The 27,228-nt window shown below is 54.4% G+C and overlaps 2 protein-coding genes across 4 annotated transcripts in view; one reads left to right on the top strand and one right to left on the bottom strand.

Moving 5' to 3' along the window:
• GRAMD4 (GRAM domain containing 4) overlaps window positions 1-1,705 on the top strand; it is a 59,222-nt gene extending 57,517 nt beyond the window's left edge. Inside the window, exon 20 of the transcript XR_001137956.1 lies at window positions 1,653-1,705. The gene's annotated coding sequence lies outside the window, so the exon portion shown is untranslated. The remainder of the gene's footprint in view (window positions 1-1,652) is intronic.
• Window positions 1-27,228, bottom strand: part of CERK (ceramide kinase) — a 38,222-nt gene that overhangs the window by 3,822 nt on the left and 7,172 nt on the right. The window contains exons 2-12 of one of the 3 annotated variants that reach the window (XM_012655588.1): window positions 20,146-20,259; window positions 19,626-19,748; window positions 15,359-15,484; window positions 13,885-13,948; window positions 11,078-11,223; window positions 8,395-8,469; window positions 7,202-7,354; window positions 4,214-4,319; window positions 2,755-2,831; window positions 1,680-1,885; window positions 650-858 (exon numbers count right to left, since the gene is read on the bottom strand). In XM_012655588.1, coding sequence (XP_012511042.1) covers window positions 650-858; window positions 1,680-1,885; window positions 2,755-2,831; window positions 4,214-4,319; window positions 7,202-7,354; window positions 8,395-8,469; window positions 11,078-11,223; window positions 13,885-13,948; window positions 15,359-15,484; window positions 19,626-19,748; window positions 20,146-20,259 — 1,399 coding nt within the window. The remainder of the gene's footprint in view (window positions 1-649; window positions 859-1,679; window positions 1,886-2,754; window positions 2,832-4,213; window positions 4,320-7,201; window positions 7,355-8,394; window positions 8,470-11,077; window positions 11,224-13,884; window positions 13,949-15,358; window positions 15,485-19,625; window positions 19,749-20,145; window positions 20,260-27,228) is intronic. The other 2 variants (XM_012655589.1, XM_012655590.1) reach the window with 2 other exon arrangements.

The following is a 27,228-nucleotide window of genomic DNA, read 5'->3' as shown; positions in this document are numbered from 1 at the left end:
GTCCCCAGAGGCGACACGCTCTGATTCTTGGCGTCGACCCAGCGAGCTTGGCTAACGGGCTGAACAGCCCAGGCCCTCTGGGCTCCAGGGGACCATCGGACCAGCCTCGAGGCTCTGCCTTCTCCCGTGTGCGTCCCTGCCTGGCCACGCCGACTGCCCAGGTCCCCCAGGCTGCGCGGCCTCCGCACACAGCTTCCCTCTGTGGCTCCTCCCGCCCTTCCTCCCTCCAGCCTCAGCATCGCCCCCGCCCCGCCCCCTCTGCACTGAGCTGGCACTTGGCAGTGGCCCCTCAGGCCGAACGTCTCCTGGTGGATTCAGGGACCAAGGGCTCAGGAAGTGCCTGTAAAGGTGGTTTCATCTGTTTGTCATTTTAATTACCCCGTAGCAGAGAGAGAGAGCGCCGGGGCACGGGGCTGCCGCCAGCCTGGGTGTGGGGTGCGGAAAAGAAGAAAACAGAGGGCGCAACACCCGCGGGAACTGATCTGCAGGACCAAATGCACGAGCTCAACGCCCTCGCACCTTTGCAAACTCAGATAATGGGCTCTCGCTCGACGCCTGACACGTGGAAAGAGAAGTGCGTTTACGGCGCACTCTCATTCTGGGTTACGGAGTCCCGGGGGTGCGCGGGGATTGCGCCCGAGGCACGCACCTGACCTCGATGGCCGCGCTGTGCAGCACCTCCCCGTCGCAGTTCCAGGAGCTGCTGGACACTGGGCAGCAGCAGGAGGGGTGTTCGCTGCAGATCTGCCCGAAACGCTTCTTGCCCTGCTCCTTGAGGTCACTGTCCTCGTCCTCCCCATGCTTCGATGTGAACTGGAACTTCTTGACACGATAAACTTCAACGAAGGTGAAGTCGAACTACCGGGAGACAGTGAAAGGGAAAACGGAGCTCTTACCCTCGTGTGGGCGGTGGACCGCCCGGTGCAGCGGCGAGGCCTCCTGTTCCTCTGTGCGCTCGGTGCCCTTCCCGGGGGTCGCAGCCACTCAGGCGGGGCCCCGGGCTCCCCTGCCAGCTGATCTGACTACGTAGCGACGAAGGGAAACATGGCACCTGTCAAGGCGACTCTTGATACTTTTACAAGTCACAGCTCATCTACAGTGATGAACACTTTTAAAAGAATTCTGCTAGTTCATTAGCAGTGATCTGTAGAATTTTCTATGTTCTTTAAACAAGCACTATGTAAAAAACCACATAAAAATAGGGGTGGACCAAATCTTAAATACAATTTTTACTAAAATTAGAGACTGTGACCAAAGTCTCAGTTCTCCTAACACCCGCTAGCAGACTCGGGTGTCTCCCTGCGGAGCTGCAGAAGGGTCTGGGGGAGGGTCCGACAGGCCCCTTTCTGGGAGCCTAAAGATTTTACTTTAAGTGACCTGTAAGGGCAGCAAAAACCCTTTCCTTATCACTTTGTTCTGTTTTTAAATGGGAAGAGAAATGACAGGAAGTTGTACATAAGCATTCATGCCTTAGTTTCTGTGTGCTCAAGGGTTTGTATTTGTAAATGAAATTTTACAAGGAGTACTTGTAACTAGGAGTTTAAAAGCAGCAAAACGCAAACAAAAACGTATGCCCTTCCTTCCTGTCAGTTAAATATTCCTATAGTATATAAATCGGGGTTTGCCTAAAAATAAATTCCTCACCAACACAGGTCACGTGCAAATGGTGCTCCACCCACCTGGTCCCACTGGTTGGTGTGCCGGACGAGGAATCGCAGAAAATTGAACCTGGAGCACTTCCGGATGAGGATGAGGTCGCAAGACCCGTCTCCCAAGTGGGCAGCCGGGGAGAGGCCCCTGGGGCTCCGGCGACAAGCACAGGACATGTTTGTGGCGTTGATGGCCAGAAACTTCCCACAGATGACCTGCCACTCTTCCACCTCCTCTGCAGCAGAGAGAACCGTGCGGGTGCTACGGTCGGCGGGGCACAGGGACGGGCACCCCACGGTGAGACGGCGGGGGGGGGGGGTCCCTGCGCTCCCGCTGGTGTGGACGCTCCTGCTTTCACTGTGGCCAGACGTTTAATACAAACTCGCCGTTCAGTCGACTCTCTGGCATTAACACCAAAAATCCCACTGGGTGACTGTCCACTCGCCTCGGGAGGCTGCACACTGAGTGCGGGACCCAGAGGGTTTTCACTGCTCCTCACGGGGGGACTTTTGGACAGTGATTTAGAACAGGGGTCAGCAAAGTACAGCCAGGGACTCAATCCAGCTGTCTGCTTTGTACGGACTCCGAGCAAAGGATGGTTTTCCCATTTTTAAATAGTAGAAAAAAATCAGAATAATATCTTGTGATATGTGAAAAGGATATGAAACTCAAATCTCAGTGCCCGTAAATGAAGCGCACTGGCAGACGGCCACGCCCATTCACTGACACGGGGTCCACGGCCGCCTTCGCCGCAGCGCAGGCGTGAGTGGGGTGACAGAGCGTGAGCTGTCCGGCGCCAAGCCCCAGCAGAACGTTCGCTAACCCTGCGTTCTAGAGCACGCGGGGACAGGAGCCCTGGCCTGGGCCTACGGCAGCAACTCACAGGAAGACGGCAGTGGGCCTTGCCACAAAACCTGCTGTTCCCCAAATCTGGCAAACGGCAGTGATTTGTCGCCGCCTGGAGCTAAAGAGATCGCGGACGCGCAGCGCGACAGGGGAAGAGGAAGGGGACAGACGCGCGGTGAGACAGGCGACGTGAGGAAAGACGACAAAACCAACACTCTAACACACGGTCGTGGCACCGAGTCTGTTTCACGGAATTACCAGCGTTTTCCAAACCGTAGAGAGCCTTCTTCTGCTCCTCCTGCAGCTGCTGCCTGCTCTGCCTGCAAACGAAGCACCTGCAAGACAAGAGCGGCATCGCCTGTCCTTTAACACGTGCGTCCAACGACGCGGTGCACGTGCTCGGCACGCAGGCAAGTAATTAAACTCTGCTCATGTTATAAAAAGTTCAGTTTCAAAGGCTTAACTAAAAACACTTCTTTTGCATGCTAATTTGAGTTCTCAAAATTAGATTTACTTTTAAAATTTAACATATCAGCATGTCCTGCTCTAAAATGTATAAACATTATAGAAAGCGCGACATGAGGACATTTGAGTTACACCTAGAGCTGGTTTTTGCCTGGCCCTGCAGCTAGCGCAGCACAGGCTGGCAGGAAATGATTGAGGTACAGGTTCACCGGTGGATCCCGGGGGCGACGGGTGATTTATGTTCAGGTAACAAGTGACAAAATGGGTATTTGTTGTAGTCAATGATAAGGAAACAAATAACTCAGAGCAGTTAACTCAGAACTTAGTCAGGAGTCTGGAATGTATCTGTGGTCTTGGGTACCACTAGGCCCACACGGTCAGACAGGACAGGGTTTACACCTGCGAAATTCGCGCATCAGTAATTGCGTTTAGCCACACCACGCCTGACACGGCACCCGCCGCTTTCCGGTCTCAAATGCTTCAGTTCAAAAAGCGAAGGACCTGGAGGAAGGTAGCTCCTCGGTCTGGGCGAGGCAAGAAGGAAGGACAGAGTGAGCGTCCTTCGCAAAGCCACACGCGTCTCCACGTGTCCGTGCACCGACACCAAGGCAGAGCAGGGACGAGCTGCTCGTCAGGGAGACTCCACCGTCGCCAAAGAGGCCACACGGCCTGGGACGACTGGTTTTCAGATTTGTCAAGGTCCTGTTTCCGACTGGTCAGACGGTGCTGCTTGCGCTGTGGCCTGAGGAACGCTCTGGGCTAACAGGAACTGCTGCTTGTTAATTCGCATTAAAACGTGCTGCAGAGTGCGGTGGCCGGGGCAGTGTAACAGAAACATCAGGCTTTCTCAGCTGCCGTTGACACTCAACCCCTGCCCTGGGGGCTGCCCTCTCCTCTCTGCGTCCCCTCCCCCTGGGCAGTAGCCCTGGCTCTGCCCTCTCGGCCCCTGCACTCGGGCCCACCCGCCCTCTTACGTGGCAGAGCACGTGCAGGCAAGCCCCGCTCCCACGGCCGGTGTGGCACCGCCCCTCAGTCCTCACCCGTGGCACAGGACGCGGCTGCCCGTGCGTGCCACGGGGACGAAACAGCGACACAGCTCTCTTCCCAGCGCTGTGAGTCACAGACCTATGTCGTCCTGTCGCTGGGCATGCTAAACCCAGCACCTTCCACCCACACCCGGAAAACACTTCTGCATAAACCCCGCTTTATTTGCCGTCACTTGCGATCGAAACGCACGTAGAAATGCACTTACCCGGCTCGGCAGGGCTTCCCGTCCCTCGGAGACCCCACTGTGTGCTGTGCAGGCAGGAAAGACACCGTCCCTTCGTAGCAGTGATGGGAGAGGAAGGTCTTTATGCCTGCGGACAGTGCAGCACAGGAAACACACGCACACTCATCACTTGGTCACGGCACGTGGTGATTAGCTTCAGAAGCACCAGCGAGAGCAGTTCTGGCTGCACGTCAGAGGGACGGCACGGGGACTGTGACCGCCACCAAAGGGCAGCTCAGGGCCTCTGCCCTCCCCGGGACGGCAGTACGTCCGGCCACAGCGCCAGCCCCTCTGAGACCAGTGGTGGCGGGAGCAGTCAGGGATCTGCCGTGCTGGGTCGCTGCCACCTTCCCCACTAGCAGAGCAGAGGTCTTAGCCATCAGGGAGCCCGTGTGGCCTCGAGGGGGCCTGGGTGCGCCAGTGGCTCAGGGTCGTCACCTCCACCCTTTGAGATGGCCAGCGATGTCCCGCCTCTGCCAGGGTCACCCACGACAACTGTGGTGTCCTGGGAGAGCTCTCAACAAAGGCCAGGGCAGCGCTGCCACCCAGAGACAGTGGAGGCCCCGCGTGTGCCGTCCATGGTGTGGCCTGTGTGCCCAGCACGCCAGGGCTGGACAAAGCCACCCTGCACTGGCCCGGTGTGAGTCTGACTGGCTGGCTGGGGAACGGCGCTGAGCGGGCAGCAGGGAGTGGCCTGGGGGCCACACAGGGAACCAGGCCGTGTTCTGTGAGCCTCAGGGGGACGCCACTCCTCCGTGTTCGATGCTGGGCTGGTGCCGTGTGGCAGTGACGGCCCACAGGGAGCCGGCCCACGCCTCACCCCGCACTGAGGCTCCACCCTCGACACAGCCTCACCTGCAGGGGACGAGCCCTCAGCCAGGTGTGCACAGCCCAGCGGAGGAAGCCCCCACAGGAGGCCCAGCCTCCCCAGACCTCAGCGCCCGGCCGCCCCCGCCAGCCCCTTCCCCTCGTCTAGCACCTGGCTCAGGAAACACCCGGTACGTGGACGGGCAGCTTCCGCGCAGCCCTCCTGTTGTCCCCCCCTTCCTGCCCCTCCAGGCTGCGCCGCGCTCCCGGCAGCAGGCTCCTCCCCTGGGGGTCTCACGAGGAGGCCCAGTGTCCTGGGCCCCGGGTCCTCGCTCAGTGCAGGGGGAGTCGTCGGCCTCTCACAGGCTGCGGGAGGGACGGCTGCCTCATCTCCCAGGGCGGCCTCCAGCGGGGGCCCTCACCAGTCGCCATGGCCCTGCTCCTGCCCGCTGCCGACAGGGCCCTGCCACCGGATGCCCTGCTGGCACCTAAAGCTCCACGTGTCTCGCGCAGAGTGGACGGTGCCGCACCTCGTTCTCCTTCACGCACGCTGCCCCAGAATGGCAGGATGCTTTCCACCCACAGCAACCAAGCCAAGCCACGTTCTGGGGGCGTCTCAGCACGTGGCCGGGGGCAGGGGGAAGCCCAGGAAACCACTCCTGCCTCGGGGCTCCTGTCCTGGGAGGCACAGAGCTGCAGCAGCCACGCAAAGGCCCCGGGCCAAGGAGCGGAGGGCGGGCGTGCCGCGGGGCCACGCCTGGCTCGACAGGGGTGATCAGGAAATGGCCCAAATTAACCGTCATGCTAACCCTCCATGGCTTTTCTGAGTTTCTCAGTATTCCTTTTCTTGACTAAGGTTTGGGTAAATATCTAACCGGCATTTCTTGTATTTTAATTTTGAAGCCACACCACATTACACTTTTTAATTTAATTAGATCTTTGCAGGCCACATAAAGTGTACCAAGTTGCTAATCCTTTCTCTCATAAGAAAAGGGTTAGATTTTGGTATCTGGAATTACTCACTTTGATTTAACATAGATTTTCCCAAAGCAAACAGGGAAGGGCGGGGACCAGGCAAATGACATTCACTAAGCAGAGCGAGGACGTCCACCTGGACCGCAGGAACGTCAAACCTGGAGCGCCGTGGCCGTTCCGGGTTCTGCTTTCTCTGCGTTTAGGGGCTGACGAGGAGATGCTGCGCCCTCTCCCCGAGACCGCAGGCTGCGACCTCCCTGCATAACCTGGAGCTGACTTTCCTCCAGCTCTGAGCTCTAGTGCCAGGAGCACCACAGCCTGTCCCCTGCCCCCACCAGCATCCAGGCAGCGTGGTAGACGCGCACGCCCAGGCCCACCCGGCCCTGCCACGCTGGGGGGTCTGGGGGCCAGCCCCCCACCACGGTCTGAGGCTCGAGGAAGGGCGGCACGGGACCGGGCAGACTGTGCCCGTCTCCTCAGCTAGGAAGCAGGGCAGGAGCACCTGCCGGGTGGCGCGGGTGCTGTGGCATTCGCCGGCACTCGTCCTGCCCCACGCCGGGGGCAGGCAGGATCTTGCCCGTCCTGTCCACAGACACGTCCCTGGTGTGGGGAGCGAGGCCTGGCGCAGAGCAGGTGATCGACAGGTGCGTGTGGGTGAGCGATGGCTACTGCGCAGACTCCACACGGCAGAGCGCGTTTGTAGAATGGAACGAAGGGCGTTTGTGCCCGGAGCACTGGGCCGGCTCCGGCGCGGACATCTAAGGCTGAATTGCTTCACAGAGAAAGTTCTTGCCATTTGACTAATAAGTGCAGGGTGATTATAAAACTAACTTCTCCTGATTAAAATTTCCACTTGAACCGTCTGAGATGGCTGGCCATCGTGCACCTAGCACACGTGAAAACCCGTCGCCCGATTTCCCAGGCTTTCCGTCAATCATGACTCTGAGCCGTGCTGTCACCCGAGTCCGCCACGTCTACCCGTGCTGGGGCCCAGGGAGCAGGACCCAGATCACAGCCCAGCCCTCCCCACGCCCGGCCACAGGAGACCCTGCAGGGCCTGAGGTTCCCCATCTGTGAATGGGGCCACCCCGACAGCGCTTTGTGGCTGCGTTGGACGAGGCTCGTGGAGGCTGTCAGCGTGCGCCTCGCACGCACGGCGCATCTGCCCTGCCCATCGCCCCGTGTCACCTGAAAAGTCGTATCTGACGAGACCCATCCATCGCTTTTTCTCGCTGTCTCTGATAATGTCCCCATAGAAGCCATAGCCCAGCAGGGACACCGAGTAGCGCAGCAGCGTGCCGTGGTGGTGCACGGAGGAGACGTCCATGGCCAGCGAGTCCCCTGCGGGGAGAAGCCCCTGTGAGGAGACCCCAACCCCGACTGGGCTCCCGTCCCTGTCCCCAGGCCTGGTAGACAGCGCAGCCGCTTGGTTCAAAGGACACGGACAGGACACACTCAGCGCCGTGACCCTTGCTCTTGGGGGTGCCGGCACCCATGTCTCTGATTCAAATGACAGAATTTGACTCAAATTCCCAAAAGCAGGCTTGGGAAGCTGTTCTGTGGGGACAGAACAAGGTGTGTCCGTGGGGCTCGTGAAACGTCATCGATTGAAGGAAGGAGGATTCGAGAATGAAGAAAAGGTCGTAAGTGGCTATTTTTAAACATGCAATCTTTGTGACATCAGGAAAGACGCAGTACCCCTGTAAACTGGGACAAGGCATGGGGGGCTCAGCATGTGTCATGCAGGTGCCGGACGAGCTCTGGGCCCCTCCTCGCCTTCTGACCCAGGCTCGCAGCAGGCACCTGAGGTGTCCGCCAGCCCCCGGGCAGCTCACAAGGAGCGGAGAGTCAACCACGGTCCCCCAGGCACAGCCTAGACCCCACAGGCGCCACAGCAGGGGACATGGGCAGCTTCCTGCCCTCAGGGACAGCGGGTCTCAGGGGTCAGTGTGGGGGGGTAAAGGTGAAATGAGTGAGACTATCGCAGAAGCGATGGATTCTGTGCAGAAAATAACTCGAGCCCTAGGACCGAGTGTGCCCCGGGGGCCGGGGCCCGGGAAGCCCGTACTGACCTGGCGGCCTCAGAGTGGGCTCCGCGTGAAGACCAGAGGCGGTGAGCAGAGCCCCAGACAGAGCGTGGTGTGCGTTCCAGGACAGAAAGGCCACTGGCCAGAGCTCAGACCACAGTGGGAGGCCCTGCCAGTCACCCCAGGGCTCTGGGCAGGGGTGTGGCGTGAGGGGCTTATAGATCTAAAAGACCCCTGTGATGAGATGGGGGGTGGGTGAGGGGAGCTGCCGCACAGCCGAGGGCTGAGGGAGCGGGGGCTACCTGGGGGCCCCTGGGCGCCACTGTGGCGTGCAGGCCCGAGGAAGGGACTCACCAACCACGATGTGCAGAGCCGACGTCTCTGCGTCGCTGGTGCCCACCGTGGAATAGCACACGCAGTCTGTCGACCCTGTGCCGGGGAAAACGAGGTCCCGAATATCGTTACAACGGTTCGGAACTGCAGCAGGCTTCCGGCTGAGCGGTGGCACCCTATCCCTTTTCTTCCGTGGCCCCGGAGTAAACAGAAGGAATAAATGGAATTTACCTACAAAATGCTTCTTGAAAATATTAAGATTGATTCATCAGAACGGTCGAGATTGGTCTTGCAGTAACACCAAGCAGCCCCTTACACAGCCGCCCGCGACACGCCCGCCAGCACAGAGGCCGCTCCCGCGCCTGTCTGCGAGGGGAGCCCCAGAGAAACCTCTGCTACGATGGCGGTGGCTTCCCGCCCTCGCCACGGGACAGCGGCACCTCGTGACAAGACCACGACAGCGAAAGGATCCGCACAGGGCGTCCTGGGCAGGGAAGTGCGCACAGAGCAAGGTCAACTGTGAAGGTCACAGGAAAAACACCAAAGCGGCTTTCACACCAAGACACAAGTTTTAACAACATCGCTGTAGTTCGAGGAAACGCAGGCTGACCCTCCACGCCGCACCCACTGACCACGGTGAGCACGCGCCCGACCATCCGTACGGGGTGACGGCAGCGTGGCCTCAGAGTGCCGCGGAGGAGAGCGGCTCAGGGCAGTGCCACACCAGACAGGGTCCCTGGCACGGCAGCGAGGCTGCTGTCCTCCTCCCGTCCGTCCTGTTCTAACTGGGTCATAATCGAGGTCACAGTTCTCACCCCTGAGTGGGCAGGAAATCTCCGTCGAGGATGGCAGTGAGGGCGCCTGGGCCGAGACAGCGGGAGACACACCCTTGACTCAGGGCGCATGTGGCCTTAGGGAGACTCAGCGCCACGGCCACCAACTTTGGGTGTCTGGGTCATTCGAAGAATCAGAACTCCACTCAAACCAGTGCCAGCCAGCAAAACAAAACGAGTGGCGACCTCTGCACCCTCCAGGGACGGGGACCCTGGAGCGCGACGGTGCGTGAATGTAGACCGTGCAGGCCACCCGCGGACAACTGTGCTCAGTCAGGTCAACAACCGTCTGGGAGGGTGTTCCTGTGCCAGGGCTGGGCATACGACCAGGGACACGTGAGTGAAAGCCCAACTCCCCAGCCGGGGGCAGACACCAGACAGGGCCCAGGGCCCCTCCCGACAGCTCTTCTGCCCGCAGCCTCAGAAGGGAAGAAATCCGATCACAGGCTCTGCTGAGACCCAACGGGACATTTTTATAAGCGTGCGGCCTAACTGTAAGGGTCTGTTATCACAGGGGTGCCGAGAAGCCTCCCCTCTGTTGACTCGGCTGAGGAACTGTTGCTTCCCTTGGCTCCTCCATGGGGCCATTCCCACCGGACGGGACTGGTTCCCGGTGAGCCGCAGCTTCCTTCATGACTCGACAGGAGATGAAGTTCCTCTCTACGAGTAACTCTTTCATCGACACTGTCCCCAAAAGCTGAGGGGAAGGGGTCCTAGACAGATGACCATCCTTCAACATACCATGAAAACCATGACCTCTGTCAACTTCTTGCTGATAGTTACCAGTGATCTGCAAGCTATTACGCAACACAAGTCCCCCTCAAAATGAGTCTTTATGCTGAAAACGCCTATCATGCCACTCTCCGAGGGGACAAGCTAACCCTGCCCCAGTATGCACAGGAGCTGTCACTAAATGCGGAGTAATGTTAAGCTGAAAGGGTGATTCCCTCAAGCAAACACTAACCCGCAACGGCACCGGTCGGAGACAGGCTGGGGTAGAGAAGAGCGGCGCTGGGTGATTACGGCTGTCGTGAGAACGAAATGGCACGCAGTGCACGGTGGAGCCCGCGACCCCGCCTGCTGCAGTGGCTGCTGCTACTGAGCGGCCGGACACAGGGCGCGAGAGGATGGAGGTGCCTCTTCCCCGCGAGGTTGTCTGCAAAGCCCTGAACCAACCACGCACAGGCCCTCACCTTGACTTAGCTTAACACTGTGGTTTTTTGAAGGGCAAGGTGCTTCCTAAAGAGATGCTAAGTACCCCAAGCCAAACCAGCACCTTCGGGACACAGCCCAGCTCCCCACGCGGTGGGCAAGGCCCTGCCCTGGGGCCCGCCCCGCCTTCCCTCTCCATCCCTCCCGTCACCCGTCCTGTGCGTGGATTCCTTCTGCCCCGCCGCCCCTCTCCCCCAGGTCCTTCGGGTCAGCCAGAAGCTGCTCCCTCCAGAAACCGCCCTGCGACCCTGCTCGCCCGCTCCCGGGCACTAGGGACCCCCTCGCTCCGGGAAGGCAGCCTCCCACGCCCACCTGCCGCCCATCGGTCAGGTCTTTGGGAGACCCTCAGCGCTGGCTGCCAGCGCCTTCCGCGAAGGAGGCCCCCGCGGAGCAGGACGGCGGCCCCTCAAGTGCTCGTTTCATTGCTCGTCAACTACCCCTCAGAAGCATGCGACAGTTGTAAATTGTGATCAAATCACAACTTACATAAGGAAATGGACTTGAGGGAAAAATCAAGGATGCTTTTTCCCCCAAAGCGGCCCTAATGATAGGAGTCTGCGCCAGGTAAAGCGAGGGCATCAGACCGTTAGCTGTCCCTGCTGGCCGCTCACAGAGCTACTCCCAGGGCGGGGGCGGAGAGCGGCCGCCGGGCTCCGTACCTGCGGGGATGATGCCGATGCGGAGGCTGCTGGGCACCAGCACGGCCCTCGGGTGGTTCTGGTCCACGCCGGCGCTCCTCTGCGTTCTGCCCACCAGGCCGTGCAGCACTTCGCTGAACATGCCGTCGCCGCCGACACACACGATGCTGCAGGGAGGGACACGGCGTCGTTAGGGTCCCTTCCCGCGCGGTGCCCGGAACACAGCAGGCCCGAGGCTCCGGCACAGCTGGCAGGTGTGGCCCTCGGCAGGTGTCACGGAACTTGGCCTTTGCCACGTGCCTCAGTGATAAGGTTGTGCCCCCGTGCCCGTCTGCCTGGACTGCTCGTACAAGCAATGGGACCTGCGCCAAACACCGGCTTTCCTTCTGGGAGTCTGGAATTTTGGTGGCTGCCAGGCAGAGAGCCCCACATGACAGGCCTCCGCCAAAAGCCCAAACTCTGGGCCTCAAGACTCAAGTTTGCAGGGCAGAGGCCCCAGACCTGTGTGGCCGCACGTGCCAGAAAGAGGGTGCAGCCTGCATGACTCGCAGCAGGGCAGAGGGCACAGGAAGCCTGTCCCCCGGGCGTCCTCCCTTACTCCCCGCACTGCGTCATGGGAATAAACCTTAGCTGGGGCACAACTACACACTCCTGCAGCCGTGTGGGTGGTCTTGGGGACCCGGAAAACAGGAGCAGAGGGGACCAAACACACGCTGGAGGGAATGGGTTCACGAGAAAAGGTAGGGAGAGGAAGTGGAGACAGGGACTGTGGCTGGGAGGTGGCAGTGGGGTCGACCCATGGGGGAACAGCACCAAGGTGAGGGAACGGAGAGGTGTGCACACGCGTGGGACGGATGTGTTACTGCGTCACAGAGTGGGGCAAGGGACAGGTCTCAAGCTCACTGGACAACCTCATGGCCTATGGCGACCCGAGAGCTCCATCACCAGGGAGGTGGGCACGCTCCGCACGGCTGGGAGGAGAGGCGGGGGGATGGGGGTGGGAAGAGAGGAGCCAGAAGGGCAGTCCATGGCGGGGCAGCACCAGGGGCCCCTTTAGGTCTGAGTGGGAGCGGTCAGAGTGCCCGGCTGTTCTCCAGTGGGTCCGGCTGCCCACAAGCCGCCTCGTGGGGCACGTGCTTTCAAGCACAGCTCCTGTGTGCAGGCCCTGCCGCCTCCCCACGTAACCCGCACGCTGTGCCGGGATCGCCTTCCCCACCTGGGCTATGGTTTCGATGCCACGGCTCGGGCACCTTAGGATGTTCAACACAACACCCGCCACCCTGAGGCGGGCACTCGGTAAACGTTCTCGTGTCACTCGGATAAACGACCGAGCTGCGGAAGGAACGGCCCTCACTGCCAGGCCCCCCCGGCCTCCTGCCAGGCACGTGGCCGGGAAAGGCGTGTGCCCAGGAGGCTGGGTGAGGTCACGTACCCGAGCCCCAGCTCCGTCCCCAGTGGCAAGTGAAGATTCTGTGATTTTCCTGACCAGGCTGCCGTCGGGGGAGTTGGAGGTGAAGCGCGTGGAGGGGCGCTGCCTGCTCCGGGAGCTCCTGGACGCCCCGCACGCAGGGGAGGGGAGGAGGGCGCTTCTCCCTGTCAGCACAGGGGCAGGGGCCAGTCTGACTTCCCTGTCCAACCTCAGCACCGACACAGGGATGGGGCTTGGCAGACACTCAGCAGGGTTTGCGGAATGAGTAAGGATTTCGAGAAATAGTCACACTGTAATTTATAACACATGCTCACAAGACTCCAGATGGAACAGAGAGAAGAAAACAAAAAGCGATTAACTACAGGGGAATATTTAAACTCAAGAGGAAGGATGACTTACTAACCTGAGCACATGACTTGGAAAACTTCCACTGTCCCAAAAAACGCCATAGGCAAAATTAAAAGACCATTTCAAAACTTGGACAAATATTTCGAAAAAAATCTAACAATGAATATGAATTGCCTATTATTTGTTGGATAAAAGAACAAATGACTACAATTATGGCCAACAGAAGAAAACGGGCCAAAGACATAAAAATCAATTCAAAGAAGAAAACTAGTTAGCTAATAAACACATTGCTTAAAAGATTAAAGACTTTTACATGTCAGATTAGCAGAGAATTTGTATAGTCATAATAGCAAATACGTTGACCAGGACCGTGGATAATACACTACAAGAAGGAATGTAAATTAATGGAATCTTTTTAGAAAGCGACATGGCAGCACGTAGCGGAAACGTTAAAATGCTAATCACCTATGACCAATTAATGCCATTTCTACAAATTTACCTTCAAAAAAGTGTAGATGTGTCAGATTTATATACAAGAATTCTAGTTTATTGTAAGAGCAAAAATTGGAAAGAACCTAACCATCTACCAGTGAGAGACTAGTTAAATAAATTATGGTATATTCATATAATAAAACATGATACAGGTACTAAAAATAATATTTTGGGAGAATCTTTAATGACATGGGAAATTGCTCACAATGTAAGAGAAAAGCAGAATCCCAAACTGTAAAAATGGCATCACTCCAACTTTACTCGACAATGCGCTTGACTGATTCATCTCTCCGTCTACACAGAGCTCTGTAAACACGTCTTGCAAAAGACTCCGCAGGAAACAGAACCTTCCAACGACGGTTCTCGCCCCGCAGGGGAGGATTGTGGGACTCTGCACTTTTCTGCCTTTTCTTGACTTTTATGTAAGAAGCATGTTTACTTTTATAATTAGGAAAAAAAATTAAGGAAAGGGAGGTAAACAAAAAAAAATCTAAGAGAGAGGGGTAAGGCCTGATTAGAACTGACTATTTACTAATGAAGATGAAAGCGGCCAACTCACCCGTCGTATTTCTCTATATTAATCTCATATAAAGTCTCCTTGGCTTGGTTAGCATGTTCGGTAACTGCAGGGAAAAACATTACATCATACAGTTGATATTCACATCTGTGCATCTTCACTTAAATTAAAAGGCAAATAAACCATTCTTTTTGAATGAGGTCCCATAAAACCTACAGGGGGATTTCCTATACAAAATCCCTTCTTAGATGGGATCAGGCCAACCTCATTGGAATGTGGCCCTCTCAGGACACAGTCTACTGGGTGAGATACGGCATTCGTGGCATTTAATTGCCAACAAATTATAATTTCTTTGAAAGAGATTACATCTTCTATTTTCTACTTTTTCCTTATTATACAAGTTGTTTTCAAAATTGGAGAATATACCAAAATATAGAAAGGAGACAATGGTGGTCTGTAGTCTCTATACCCAATATAAATTTCTACTAAGATTCTGCTGTACACACAATTTTGTATCCTTGTTTTCCCATTATATCACCATCATTTTTTTATCATTAAAAATTCTTTATAAAGATCATTTTCAGGTGCTACATAACATTCCTTCAGATTCATCACAATTGTAGGCTTACATTTCCTGTTTGGAGCATTTAAGTTGTGTTTAATGCTCTGCTGTTATAAAAAGAGGGGCCACAGACATCTGTGTACCTCAGTCTCCGTGTACCCCTGACTGTCTTCCTAGGAAAGATTTAGAAAACATAGAATACTGGGCAAAAAACCCCGCATTTTTCAGGCTCTCGACCCACATTGCCAGGTGACTTTTTTTTTTTTTTTTGAGACAGGGTCTGGCTCTGTCTCCCAGGCTAGAGTGCAGTGGCATCATAGCTCATTGCAGCCTCCAACTCCTGGGCTCAAGTGATCCTCCTGCCTCAGCCTCCTGAGCAGCTGGGACTACAGGTGTGCACTACCAAGCCAGCTAATTTTTTCCATTTTTGGTGAAGACGGGGTCTCACTCTTGCGCAGGCTGGTCTTGGAACTCCTAAGTTCAAGCAATCCTCCCCCCTCGGTCTCCCAGAGTGCTAGGATGACAGGAACTTTTCAATATGGATTCACAAAATGCTCAGTCCCTGAGCAAGGGCTAGAGAACCTGGCCTTTCCACACCTCCCGGCATCTAGTATTTGCGCTGAAAACTCGGTGTCACAATTGTGTGTCGAATTATGTTTCCTATGATGTCACTTACTGGTGAGATTATTTCTAAGACTTATTAATCCCTTATATCTCTTCTTGCAAGAATTTTCTGTCTACGATCTTGTCCTTTTATCTTCCTAGTGTTTTTTTGAGTGTTTTACATGCTAAGACTTGGCTGGGAAAGACTACCTTCTTTATTTTGTATTCTTCTCATTCCGGTATATTTAAAAAATTCTATTCTGCTTAAAACAATACAAACCTTCTCTCGTGACTACCTTTAAATCATTCTCAGGTTTCCTTCTACGTATTTAGCACAGATCTGAACCTCACCGATTATGTCGGTGGTGATGGAGGCCAGCGTAAACAATGGCGCCACTTTTTGCTCGTAGATGCGCTTGCCTTTCCCTTTTCCTCCAAACGGGTTGATAAACACCAGCAAATGCTTTGGTCTCGACGCTGCAAGACGACAACAGCAACATGTGAATCACAATGAAAATAATGAAGCCAAAGTTAAGAGTTATGTTACTAGACAAAAGCAAACCATTATGGTTTCAGAATTCTTAGTATTACCTCATAATACCTGCTAATACTAGTAGTTTTAAATCTTAAAGAACAGGGATAAAGAGCTTCCTAATCTACGAAAACAGAGAGGCAGCAGCTGTGAGAACGGCGGGGCGGGCGCCGCGCACACCTGCTGGATGTGAGGACAGTCCCAGGAATGCACAATTCTCACTGCGAAAAACTCGCTCTCCCCGAGAGAGCCTGGGATGCAAACCGAGGCGGCCTTGCTCTTCCGCACGTGGAGGGAGCGAGTTTGCAGAGGACGAGGAGCAGGAAGCGGCCGCGCAGAGAGGAGTGCCGGAGACGGGCGGGCACCAGGGGAGAAAGCGCGGGAGCAGCTCAGAGGCGCGGACAGACGGGAAGATGCGGGGCCCGGGCCCAGTTTTCGGCCTCCGCAGACCCGGCCGATCTCCCGTGGAGGGGTTTCCTGAGGAACCCTATTTTTTATAACAACCTGCACATTCCTGCGTTGGTCAGTTCAGGTAGATTCTGCTACTTAAAAAATAAATTTCACTAGTCAGTAAAAGTAACAAGAAGGTATGTGCCCAAGAAAATTGAAAACCTAAGTGCCTACGGAAACCGAGGCACAAGTGTTCACAGCAGCCAAAGAGGAAACGACCCAAATGGCCAACGACTGACGCAGACGCAGTGTGGTCAGTCCACACGCGGAACGTCCCTCAGTCACGAAAGTGAACCACAGCCGCGCCACCACCATGGAGAAATGTCGCCAACAGCACGCCGCGGGGCCGGAGCTCACATAGAGTTCGCGTCACGAGATTCCATTTTGCGAAGGCCTAGGGCAGGGGACACAGCAACCGGACAGGGCCGGCCTGGTGCCGTCCGCGGACCTCGGACCACAGAACGCTCCCGGCCTACGTCGGTCCTCACGGCTCGTGGCGGGCGGGTGTGCGGCCTCGCAGCTCGCTGCCTGAAACGTGGGATCTGTCCGTTTCACAGAACCAGACCATCTTCTGAGGTAAAACAAATTTTAAGGAAAAAACAGCCCCACCTCGTGCAGAGAACAGAAGAGGGAGAAACGTGTCTGAGCTCTCTGCGTAAGTCCTCTGTGGCCTTCAGAGCAAAACCCGGCAAGCGCGTTACCAGACAGGGAACCCGCAGGCCTCGTCCTCCCCAGACCTAAGTGCAAAAGTCCCGAACGAAACATCAGCAGTCACGTCGGTGACGACGGAAAGCTGCGTCATGACCAAGACGGGTGTGTCCGCTCCGGGAATGTAAAGGGTTGTAACAATGAGAAATTAACGTAATTCAACGTATTAACTCAAAAAAGATCAAACAATCATCTCAACAGATGCAGGAAAAGCATTTATTGAATTTAATTCCCTTTTCATGATTTTAAAAAACCCGGAATTCTCAGAAAACTAGGATTAGAAGGGAATCCCCTTAATCTGATTTTTAAAATCCATTAATAAGCTAAGAAGCATCATTCTTGATGGTGAAATGGTGAAAACCTTCCCTGCGATGGGGACTCAGACAGGGATGCTGCCACCCCCTGCGCTGGTGGTCCGGACAGGGCAAAAACGCGAGAAAAAGAAATAAAAGGGAGAAGAATTGATACTGAAGAAACAGAACTGTCATTACACACAGCTGACACGCTTGTGTTTGACCAAGATCTGAAAGAATCACCAAACTATTAGCATTAATTAGTGAGCTTAGCAAGGTCACGGGGTGGAAGGTGACATACGTAATTCTATCACGTTTCCATACACGAGCGATAGAAGATAAAAAACATAATGGGGGCATAGCAATGCGGCAGGGGGAGGGAGGTCTTTCCCATAAATGGCGCGGGGTCAGTGGATATTTATAATTTAAGAATGTGAACCTTGACCTCTCACCTCACACCATATGCAAAGATCAGTTCCAAATGGTTGTCATCTACACTGACAGGGAAAACAATAAAGCCTTGAGAATGAAACATCTTCACGACCTTGGAGTAGACAGGGATGTCTTAAACAGGATACAATCTTACCACAAAGTTTTTACAAAAACATAAAAATAAATTAACAACAACAAAAAAAGATAGAGTGATATTAAGAATGTCTGTTCATCAAAATATCCCAATAAACGCCACTAATATCCCAAATATCCCAATACCGCGAGGGGAATAGCCTGGCGGTGCCTGTTGAAGCCGGACACGTGTGTGCTCCACGCCAGCGAGTCCACTGCTAGCGCACACCCAAGAGAAACATGAACCTGTTCAAAAAGACACGTACTAGAACGTCCACCACACTGTTATCTACAAGAGCAAAACGGGGGGATAGATGGCCACACGGTGCCTCGTGGAACACCACACCGCCAGGAGAATGACCAAACCGCAACCAGAGGCAACGGCGTGGAAAATTTCACCAACACGATGTCGGGCACAAAGCCAGACGCAGTAGAGTTTATGCTGTGTGACCAGATGTGTAAAAGCACAAACACGGATCTAGTTGCTCAGAAGCCGTGCTGGCGTTACCCTTGGGGGAGCAGCGACCACAGGGCAGGGGCTCCCCGGGGCTGGCCACGCTCCGTCTCTTGAGCAGGGTGCGGTACCCGAGTGTGCTCAGTGTGAAAACAAGCCAGAATGTGAGCACTTCTCTATGACGTGTCGATAAAACATCGAAAGGGATAACAGCATGGGAAGTCAAAACTGTAGAGTAGCTGAAATAATAGAACCGTGCGCTATCTTTAGATACGAGCAGACTATATCAAAGGTGCAACATATGGGTTTTCCTGTGAATTACACAGAAAAAATAAATCCACATTATTCAACAGACAGCAGAGTCCTGGAGATTTTCTCTTGGAGTCTGGACCTACAGAATCAAACCCGGAACCTAAAAACTCAAAGTCTCATGGGAACAAACAGATGTGACAGGAGCGGTCAGGCGGGAGCAGGTGCGGACAGGGAGGAAGAGACCGGAGCCAAACAGAGAAGAAGGTGGGAGAAGCTGCGGCCCGTCTCTGAACAGCCTGGTACACAGAGACAGGGACGGGGTGGGCTGAGACGTGAGGAAGGTCAGGGTGAGCTCGTTCCGGCAGCAGGCAGTGAAGACCTGATCCCACAGGATAAAACAGCGCTGCGCGGAAACGCAAGTCCTCTCGCCCCAGAGAGAATCGAAAACTCTGCTTTTACGAGCAAGGACATTTCTCTAAAGTTAAATGTGGGAATATCTTCTTCAAATAAATTAAAACTCACTTTCTTGAGGTAGATGCCAAATTAACTCAAAAAGATAAAACCAACATAAACACATGCTATTTCTATTCTACGGCCGAAGCCTGTATTGAGTTGTCAAGGTGAAGACTGTGTATTAAGGTTATAGCCAAACATAAAATAGTGTTATAGACACTAAACGAATGAGCACCTACCACTTTTTTTTTTTTTTTTTTTTTAGAGACGGAGTCCCGCTCTGTCTCCCAGGCTGGAGTGCAGCGGCTCGATCACAGCTCACCGCAGCCTCCAACTCCTGGGCTCAAGCGATCCTCCTGCCTCAGCCTCCTGGGCAGCCAGGACTATAGGTGCCCACCACACCGTGTTCCTACCACGTTTTAAGGGTGACAAAGAAGCTGCTGTTACTCAGCATACAGTGACCAAGCCCAGGCTCCTGCGGCACTGGCTCCACGCAGACACGTCCCCCACAGGTGGGGGGGCACTCCTCCAGGTGGCTGGCTCCGTCCCGCATTCACCTGGAACGCTGGAGCTGCTACCGTCCCCACCTCCAGAAAGAGAACCCAAGGCTCAGGAGGACGAGTGAACGGCCTCAGGTCTCCGGCAGGTAATCCGGGGGCTCAGATGCCACACCGGGGTCAGGATTTCCCGGTGGGGGGCTGCGACTCGATCCCGGGGCCGGGGCCGTGGAGCCCATGCTCTCGGCACTCGCTCCGCCGGTCCTCTAACGAGTAAATTTTTAAGAAGTCGGACTGACTGATCGCGTCCACCGTGGGTGCGACCAGCTGTATGGAGGGAGGGGAGCTGTCAGGGAGACCAGCAAATCCCGCGTGTGACCCCCACGCGGTCCCGTCTGTCAGTCCAAACACGTACTCAGCGTCTCCAGCATGGCCCTCAGGGTCTGCAGCCACAGGTGACACAGCTGCTCCTCTGGGCAGCAGAAAGTCACCTGCGCCCACTTCCAGCGGTGGTGCCGAGCTCTCTTCACGCAGTGGACTGCACAGAAACAAACACGCACGTTAGCCGTGGTGCGCGGCCCGGCCGACGAAACCCCAAGGGAACGCGCTTCACGTGCACGCGAATTACAGGCTCACAGCTGAAAACTCCCCAGGGCTTCTCTCTTTTTTTTTTAGCTAGTTAGTAACTTTCAAGGTATATTAGGAAAAAAACATCCTATTTTCAGATCTCTTAAGCCATATTAAAAAAAATTAGAAATAAAGATGATCATCAACCAAAACATGAACTAAAAGTAGATCTTGGAAAAATTATTAGGAAGAGTCTATGAAGACAAACCAACCCATGGAGTCTGCGAAACAAATAACCAAAAAAGCTCCCTCTCGCGTGTCTGTGTGGAACTAGCGAGGCGTCGTGGGGAGACGCCGGGCTCTGTCACCTGTGAACGCGAACGGCTTCTCCATCTTCTGCCACCTGCCGCTGCTGCGGTGCTTCCCGTGGACGTCTGTTTCTTCCACGGCGATGATCTCGGCTATCGGCACAGAGCAGGCATCTGTAAAACACACGCCGTGTGGCCAAAAGGCTGAGAACGTTCTGCTTCAACACTGTCATTAGAAATCCAAAAATCAAAAGGAAGGTACGTGTCACTTTTTCACTCTGAGCTAAATAACCACGGGCAGCTCGGCGTTACCAGGTTGTCCCGCCCAGCACAGTCGCCAAACGCAGGCAGCGCCTATTCACACGATCACTCGGCCATTCGGGCAGCAAAAGCTTTTCCGGGGCAGCTACCACGCTAAATTTGGGGAAACATGTTCAAGACACGGTCTCTGTCCTTGGGACGGCATCTGGCTGGGCAATCCAAGCGGAAGGAACGTAACAGGACGTGGGCGGCCAGAACCACAGGGAGCACAAGGGAGCGTCAGGGCCCAGCCACAGGGTGGGTTCCGGAAAGGCCACGGCGGGTCCACCCGGATGAAGGGGTAGGAAGCGGGGACTGGGGGATGCTGGCTCTGGACATTCTCCCCCACGAAGCCCAGGGAAGGGCAGATTCCATGCCAGCCACCCTGGGGGTGTTCAGCGGCAGCTGTGATCACAGGCACGCGCATCAAAAGAGAGTTCTGGGCGGGAGCGCGGCCGCGGGAGGTGGGGGGCGTTGGTTTTGGTTTTGTTGAAGGGGCCCCCCAGGAGAGCACAGAGCAGGGAAGACAGCAGAGCCCGGGCTGAACAGGCCGTGTTCCAAGAGCTTACTCGGGAATTGCTGTTAGGGATTCACGATATATTTTTACACAGAATTATGTTATAGTTTGTGGTTAGCTTCCTAGGTTGGCTATAAAACCGGTAATAGAGCTGTCATGATCCCTATTGTACGGACGAGGAAACTGGGGCTCACAAGTCGAATGACACATCCAGGGCAGAGACTAGCACTTGGGAAATCTACTCAAAACTTCTTCTCTTCCGTCCTCCAGAGGTTAAAGAGAGCCTGCCACATGTAGACGCTGCAGCCAGCGGGGGCGGCCCCCTCCACCTGCCACCCGACTCGCACACCTGTCCAGGCCCCGCCTCCCCAGGGGCTGTTTCTGGACGATGCTAATCCCACAGAGCCTCCTGACCTGCGGCACTTCTCAACGACGCCCAGGCAGCAGGACGTGCACCTGGCAAGGTTTGAACATTGGCAGCCGCAAAGCAACTCAAATTGGCTAAGAAGAAAAGAGTTTTTAAAATAATGATCGAGCGAGCCAGGACAGCGAGCTGTGTTTCACCATCTTTAATTTTGTAAGACTGAAGTTTTCATTTACGAGAACATCCTTACAGCTAATACATCAGGGCAGGTCTTTCTTGGGGTGTCGAGCATTTTATAAAGCTGTATTTTAAATATTTTGTTCACGTCTTGTTAGAATACAGCTCAAATGAATTAGAAGCCTGAGAGTTGACTATTACCCCCATTTTCACTTTCAGATCCTACAGCTAAACTTGAACACGCCTCTGTATTTTTCAGTTCGTCATTAATTTTTATCCTAATAATAAAAAACAATCTGCTCAGGGCAATTAGTACTGGTTCAAATATTACAATTATTACACACTGAAAAAAAGTTCTCATTCAATAAAGTCCTTACCAAAAATGGACTGGAAATTTATAATCCAATCTCAGCTGAAAGGTTCAATGCTTTTGCTGACAACAGATAGATTCTCTGTTGTGCTCCTCGCGCCCACTGTGCCTCATGTTGACAAGCAGTGAGCCCCGAAAAAGACAATGACCGAGCGGCCATCACATTCCAGAAACACCGAAGGCCACGTCGGCGAGTGAGCCCGGACGGCTTGCTCCTGGCCGGCCCACGTGTTTGCAGGCCCCTTTCTGCAGACCCAGCAGGATTGCAGCACGCAGCGCAGGGCTTGCTAGGGCGGCTGAGAGGGCTCGACTTCCAGCATCTTCTCTTTCGATTCTGTTCTATTTGTTTGTAGTGCTCATCACCATTCACTAAGTTTATTTCATGACTGTGACTCGCAGATGAAAACTAGTGCCTGCTGCCAGTTGGCTCGGATCCAGAAGTTCCTGGACTAAACCGGCCACACGCAGCAGCGCCACCTCCAGCAGGGGAGCCTGTGGGATTCCTGGTGTCACGAGGGCTGCCAGTGTCACAGGGACACAGGCGCATCGTGTGTAAACACAAACACGCCCGCTCAACAAGGCCAAGGTCGAGGTGGGGAGGAACGTGTTGCTCAGCTGGGCCTCCCACAGCCATCTAGGAGGCCCCAGATGCCTTCTGCCTCTTGGGATGTGCAGCGAGAACAAAAACAAGTGCATAGTCGAGGGACATGGTCCCCAATGGCTCTTCGGAAGTGTGAGCCCCGATGTGAGAGGCAGCGAAGGGGGCGGAGCAAGAGAGCTGGCCACTGCCGGCCCTGCCCGCTAGAGTGGTGTGAAGTATATTGCAGAAGTCTGAGGCCCACATCCACAGGGACCCCGGGTGACGCCGAGGCCCAGAGAGGTGGCGTGAGGTAGGCCCACCTCTGCACACCCAGCTGGAGGAAGAACGCCCGAGAGATTGGAATTGGTAGCGAGTCGATTCCCCTGCAATTACACACGACAGACGCATTTCCCCGCTAGCACACGCTCAGCAAACATCCGCTGTATAAACACCTGACGTCACTAAAAATTCTTGCCTGTGCAAAGTAAGACCAAAGAACAGTACTACCCCTGACTGCCACGGAGAGCCCAGAAATACCACGCAGTAACAAACTGCCTTGAGAGTGGTCGAGCTGTCCCCGTCCCCTCCCCACCTGCCATGTCAATCATGACACAGCCCTCCATTTGTTCGACACCAGACAGAAGGCGGGAAAGGCCAAAACCCACGTGGTGTCAATGGTACAGTCTGAGCTGCGAATTCTCCAGATTTGATTGACAGATCTGCATCAGGGTTGGTGGCAAATGTCACTTCCCGCACGCTGAGACTGGCCTTTGGATGATCCAACTGCAAGCATTAGAAGTAGCTCTTCATGATGCTGCAATGTGCTGGGGTTGCCTTGCTCAATTCATCAGCACCTGCCTGGGCCTGAAAAGGTGAGCTGGGAAGAGAGCCTGCCGGCATCACCAGGTGTCAGACACCCAGGGGGCTCGTCAGCCAGCACTAGTGATGCTACCATGTGGCCGCACTGTTCCCGCATGTAGGAAAACGGTGTCCAAAGCAGGCCCCTGGCAGCAAGGAGCTTCGCATCGATTTGGGGAGATCCAACTCAGACCCAGGAGGTGACAGTTGGGGGCTATAATGCGTGGAGGCCCCCTTGGGAGGCAGGTGTGGAGTTGGAGAACCACCTGGAGTGGCCTCCCCAGGGTCACCTGGCTGGTTAGGAGCAGAACCTCAACAGGCCACCAGCAACATAAGGCCGCAGTGCAGGTGAGGTCGCACGGGCCGTCTCGACACCCAACAGCATTCTCTGGGCACCAGCACACCAGGCGCTCTGCTAGGACCGACACAGAAGTACCGAACCAGATGGTGGCTTTTCCTGTTAAGCTAGAAGGTTTTCAGGGCAGGGCAGAACTTATGCACCTGTGTGTCCCCAGTCTGTGGGTGCAGGAAACGGGCTGGGTTAGTCCTAGACCTGCTTATATGATATCAGCAGAACCAAAGGCCGTGCCAGCTGGCATTCCAACCCACAGAAGACCTGCCGTCTCCACCCACATTCATTCCTCAGGCCACGGGAAATCCTGCGTTGGCCTTCCCGTCCTAGGGACAAGACGGGAGTCAGAGGACCCCAGGGACCGCTCAGTGCCTTGGGGCCACTAAGAGCCCACCTGCCCCACCATGTGAGACAGACTCACCACCTGTGCCCACCCAGGCTGAGCACCTGCTTTTAAAAAAGGAAAATTCTCCAAAGGATTTTAACAGGATTCAGTCTCACAACATAATATTCCAAATGTCCAGGAAATAACCCAGAATTAATCATCCCGTCAAGAAACAGGAAACACTGACATTCTCAAGGGAACAGACAATGAACAGACGTCGAACGTGAGGTAACCCAGATGTTGGCATTACAGACGAAAACTTGAAGTGACTGCTACCGCCGTGCTCGCTGAGGCACAGCTGAACATTCTTACAGTGGACAGAGAGACAGAAGTTCTCAGGAAAGAAACAGGAACTATGGGAACTGAATGGAAAATTTAGAACTGCAAAGTGCAGTATCTGAAATTGAAAAATCACTGGCTGGGCCAGTAGCAGAATGGATGTGATAGAGGAAAATCAATGACGTTGAAAATAGGTCAGTAGAAATAATCTATTCAGAAGAACAGATCGGAAAAAAAATTTAATGTACAAGAACCTTCCACTTCCACTTCTAAGAAGATGGACGAGATGTACTTTTCCCTACTCCTCTGAATGTCACATATGAAACAAACAAGACTCTGAAAGGTGGAGGCAGCAGGCTGTCGGGGGGACCGGGGCCCAAAACGGGACATGGTGGTCCCCTGGGCTTTCTTCTTGCCTCCGGTATCTTGGGTTTGGAACTCAAGAAGCCTGCGACCCGGAAGTGCCAGCAGGTGCAAACAAAAGTCCCCAACAAAAGCCTGCTCCCTCTAGCCGAAGGCCCTGGGAAGGGGCAGCCTCACGAGACAGAAATTCGTAGACAATGGCTGCCCTGCTCCAGCCAAACACCACAGAAGAAACCACCTCCCTCCCACGGCGCCAGCTGGGGGCCCAGACTTCCACCCGCCCTAATGAGCCACCCGACACCCCTGGCAGGGCAGCGCAAGAGAACGCCAAGCAGGGAGCTGGGATTCTCATCCGAGCCCCTCCCCCCAGTATCGGTGGAGACCCAGGGGCCGCCTGGGCTCCCACCTCCACCCAGCAGGAACTCGCAGCCCCTGCCTCAGCCGCCAAGGCTGAGGGACACGGACTTGCACCCCACCTGGCAGTGACTAGCGCTCTGCCCCGTAGAAAGCAGCTACGACAGAAGGCTAGGTAGTACCCGGAGTCTCAGAACATGCTACGAAATATCCAGGCCTCAACTGAAAGTCAGCTACCACGCCAAGCACAGGACCATCTCACACTGAATGAAAAAGACCCTCAGGGGATGCTGAGCCCTCACCAGATGGGGATGCCTCAGGAGCAAACAGCGCACACCTGGGACAAGTGTGACAGCAAAGAGAAGGGCTCGAGGAAGAAACAGAAGACATGAGGAAGCACGAAATGGAAATTCCAGAATGAAAAGGCAAAACCAAAACAGAAAACAGATGCGGGGCAGGACAACTCCACAGCAGGACAGAGGGGACAAAGGAAAGAATCGGTGAACTGCAAGACAGAACAATGGAAATGACCCAATCTGAACAACAGAGAAAAACAGAGTTAAAAAAATAGTCAACAGGCCAGGCGCTGTGGCTCACGCCTGTAATCCTAGCACTCTGGGAGGCCGAGGTGGGCGGATTGTTTGAGCTCAGGAGTTCGAGACCAGCCTGAGCAACACAGGGAGACCCTGTCTCTACAAAAAACAGAAAAATTGCAAGGGGACAGGAGGGTCATCTGGACGGGCTGAAGGCACTGGTGGCTCCATGAGGTGACCCCCAGGATGCTCTCCAGATTTCCAACCCCCATGACCTGGGGTTCAACCACCAGCCTGTGCTCTACGGAGACCAGACAGCGAGCAGGAGGGACTGGAGGGGACAGCCCAGGGCCAGGGATGATAAACCCCACGACTGGAGGAGGACGTCATCTGACCAGTCTGTGGCCAAAAGGGGAGGCCCAAGTTCAGCACAAAGAGAGAGGAGGTGTGAGACGGGAGACGGGACGGGGACACACCGGCCTGGAAGAGAAGTTGGTACGCGGCGTCCTGGGTGGGTGTGGGAGGCTGGCCGTCTCTGCCTGGAAACTCGCACCCGAAGCTCAGGAGAAACCAGGACAGAAGGGAGAGCGTGGGGAGATGTCCACGCGGCGCCGATCGCTGAGACCATCCAGTCCGCACAGGGCTGTGAAGGTCAGGCCGGCTTCATCCTGCTGTGCGTGTTCGTGAGGTAACACTCAAAAGGCAGAAACCAACCACGTTCTCTAGAAAATTACCGACGAGAAACAAATTGCATGGGGGAACAGAAAGCAAGAGATATCAAGAGTATCTTAAATACACAGAAAACATATCTTCTCAAGTATGAAAGTTCCTAAAACACTGTTGTTTTAACTTCCTTAGGATAGATGATCACAAATGGAACTGCCGGGTCAAAGGACGCATATTCTTTACAATTTCAGAGTATTGCCAGACTCCTTTCCAGAAACAGTCTAGCAGTTCCCACTCTGGTCCACCAGACCTGCCGGCCTGGGAGCTTCCCTGACATCCCCAGCGCCAGCGCTGTGCCTGACCGCACGGCCTCTGGGTGACAGCACTGGCCCACTGCGGCTTTGGTGTGGGTGGCTATTCAGAGGCTCATCATCCATTTCTGAAATTTTTCTTCTGTGAGTTGGCCTGCGTGTGGCCATTGCCATTTCCCTAATGGGCTGTCCATATTTTTCCCATCGATTTTTACGTAAGTTTAAAATTTTTAAAAAATTAACCCTTTGACTATCATATTTGTTGCAGATATCAACGCCCATCATGTTATTAATTTCTGGTGCCTTACGAAAGAAAATTAAAATTTTTTTATTTAGTCAAATAATCTAGCATTTTCTTTATTCTTTCTGGATTCCACCTTGGTTAGGAAGGATTTTCCCATTCCGACACTTTAAACTATCCTCTATTTTCTTGTAAGGATTTATTTTTACATGAAAATCTTTAATCCACCTGATTCTGATTTTGAGAAACTTTCTACCATTAATCAATTAAAACAGCATTTGGAATGTCCATGTAACAAAATACTGCACAACCAATAAAATCACGTCTTAAAATATATACTTTCCTATGCTGCAGCTTTCTACTCGTAACTACGTACCCAACAGAAACGAAAGCACATGCCCCCTCAAAGAATCAGTGTCTCTATTCATGCAGCCAAAATGGAAATAGTCCAGAAGTCCACGGAGAAGCGAGTACACTCACACAATGCGATATT

This window comes from Propithecus coquereli, unplaced genomic scaffold, assembly GCF_000956105.1.
Source record: "Propithecus coquereli isolate 6110/MARCELLA unplaced genomic scaffold, Pcoq_1.0 Scaffold480, whole genome shotgun sequence".
Taxonomy (NCBI): Eukaryota; Metazoa; Chordata; class Mammalia; order Primates; family Indriidae; genus Propithecus; species Propithecus coquereli.
Note: the sequence above shows the minus strand (reverse complement) of the source record. Positions and strands in the feature narration are given on the sequence as shown.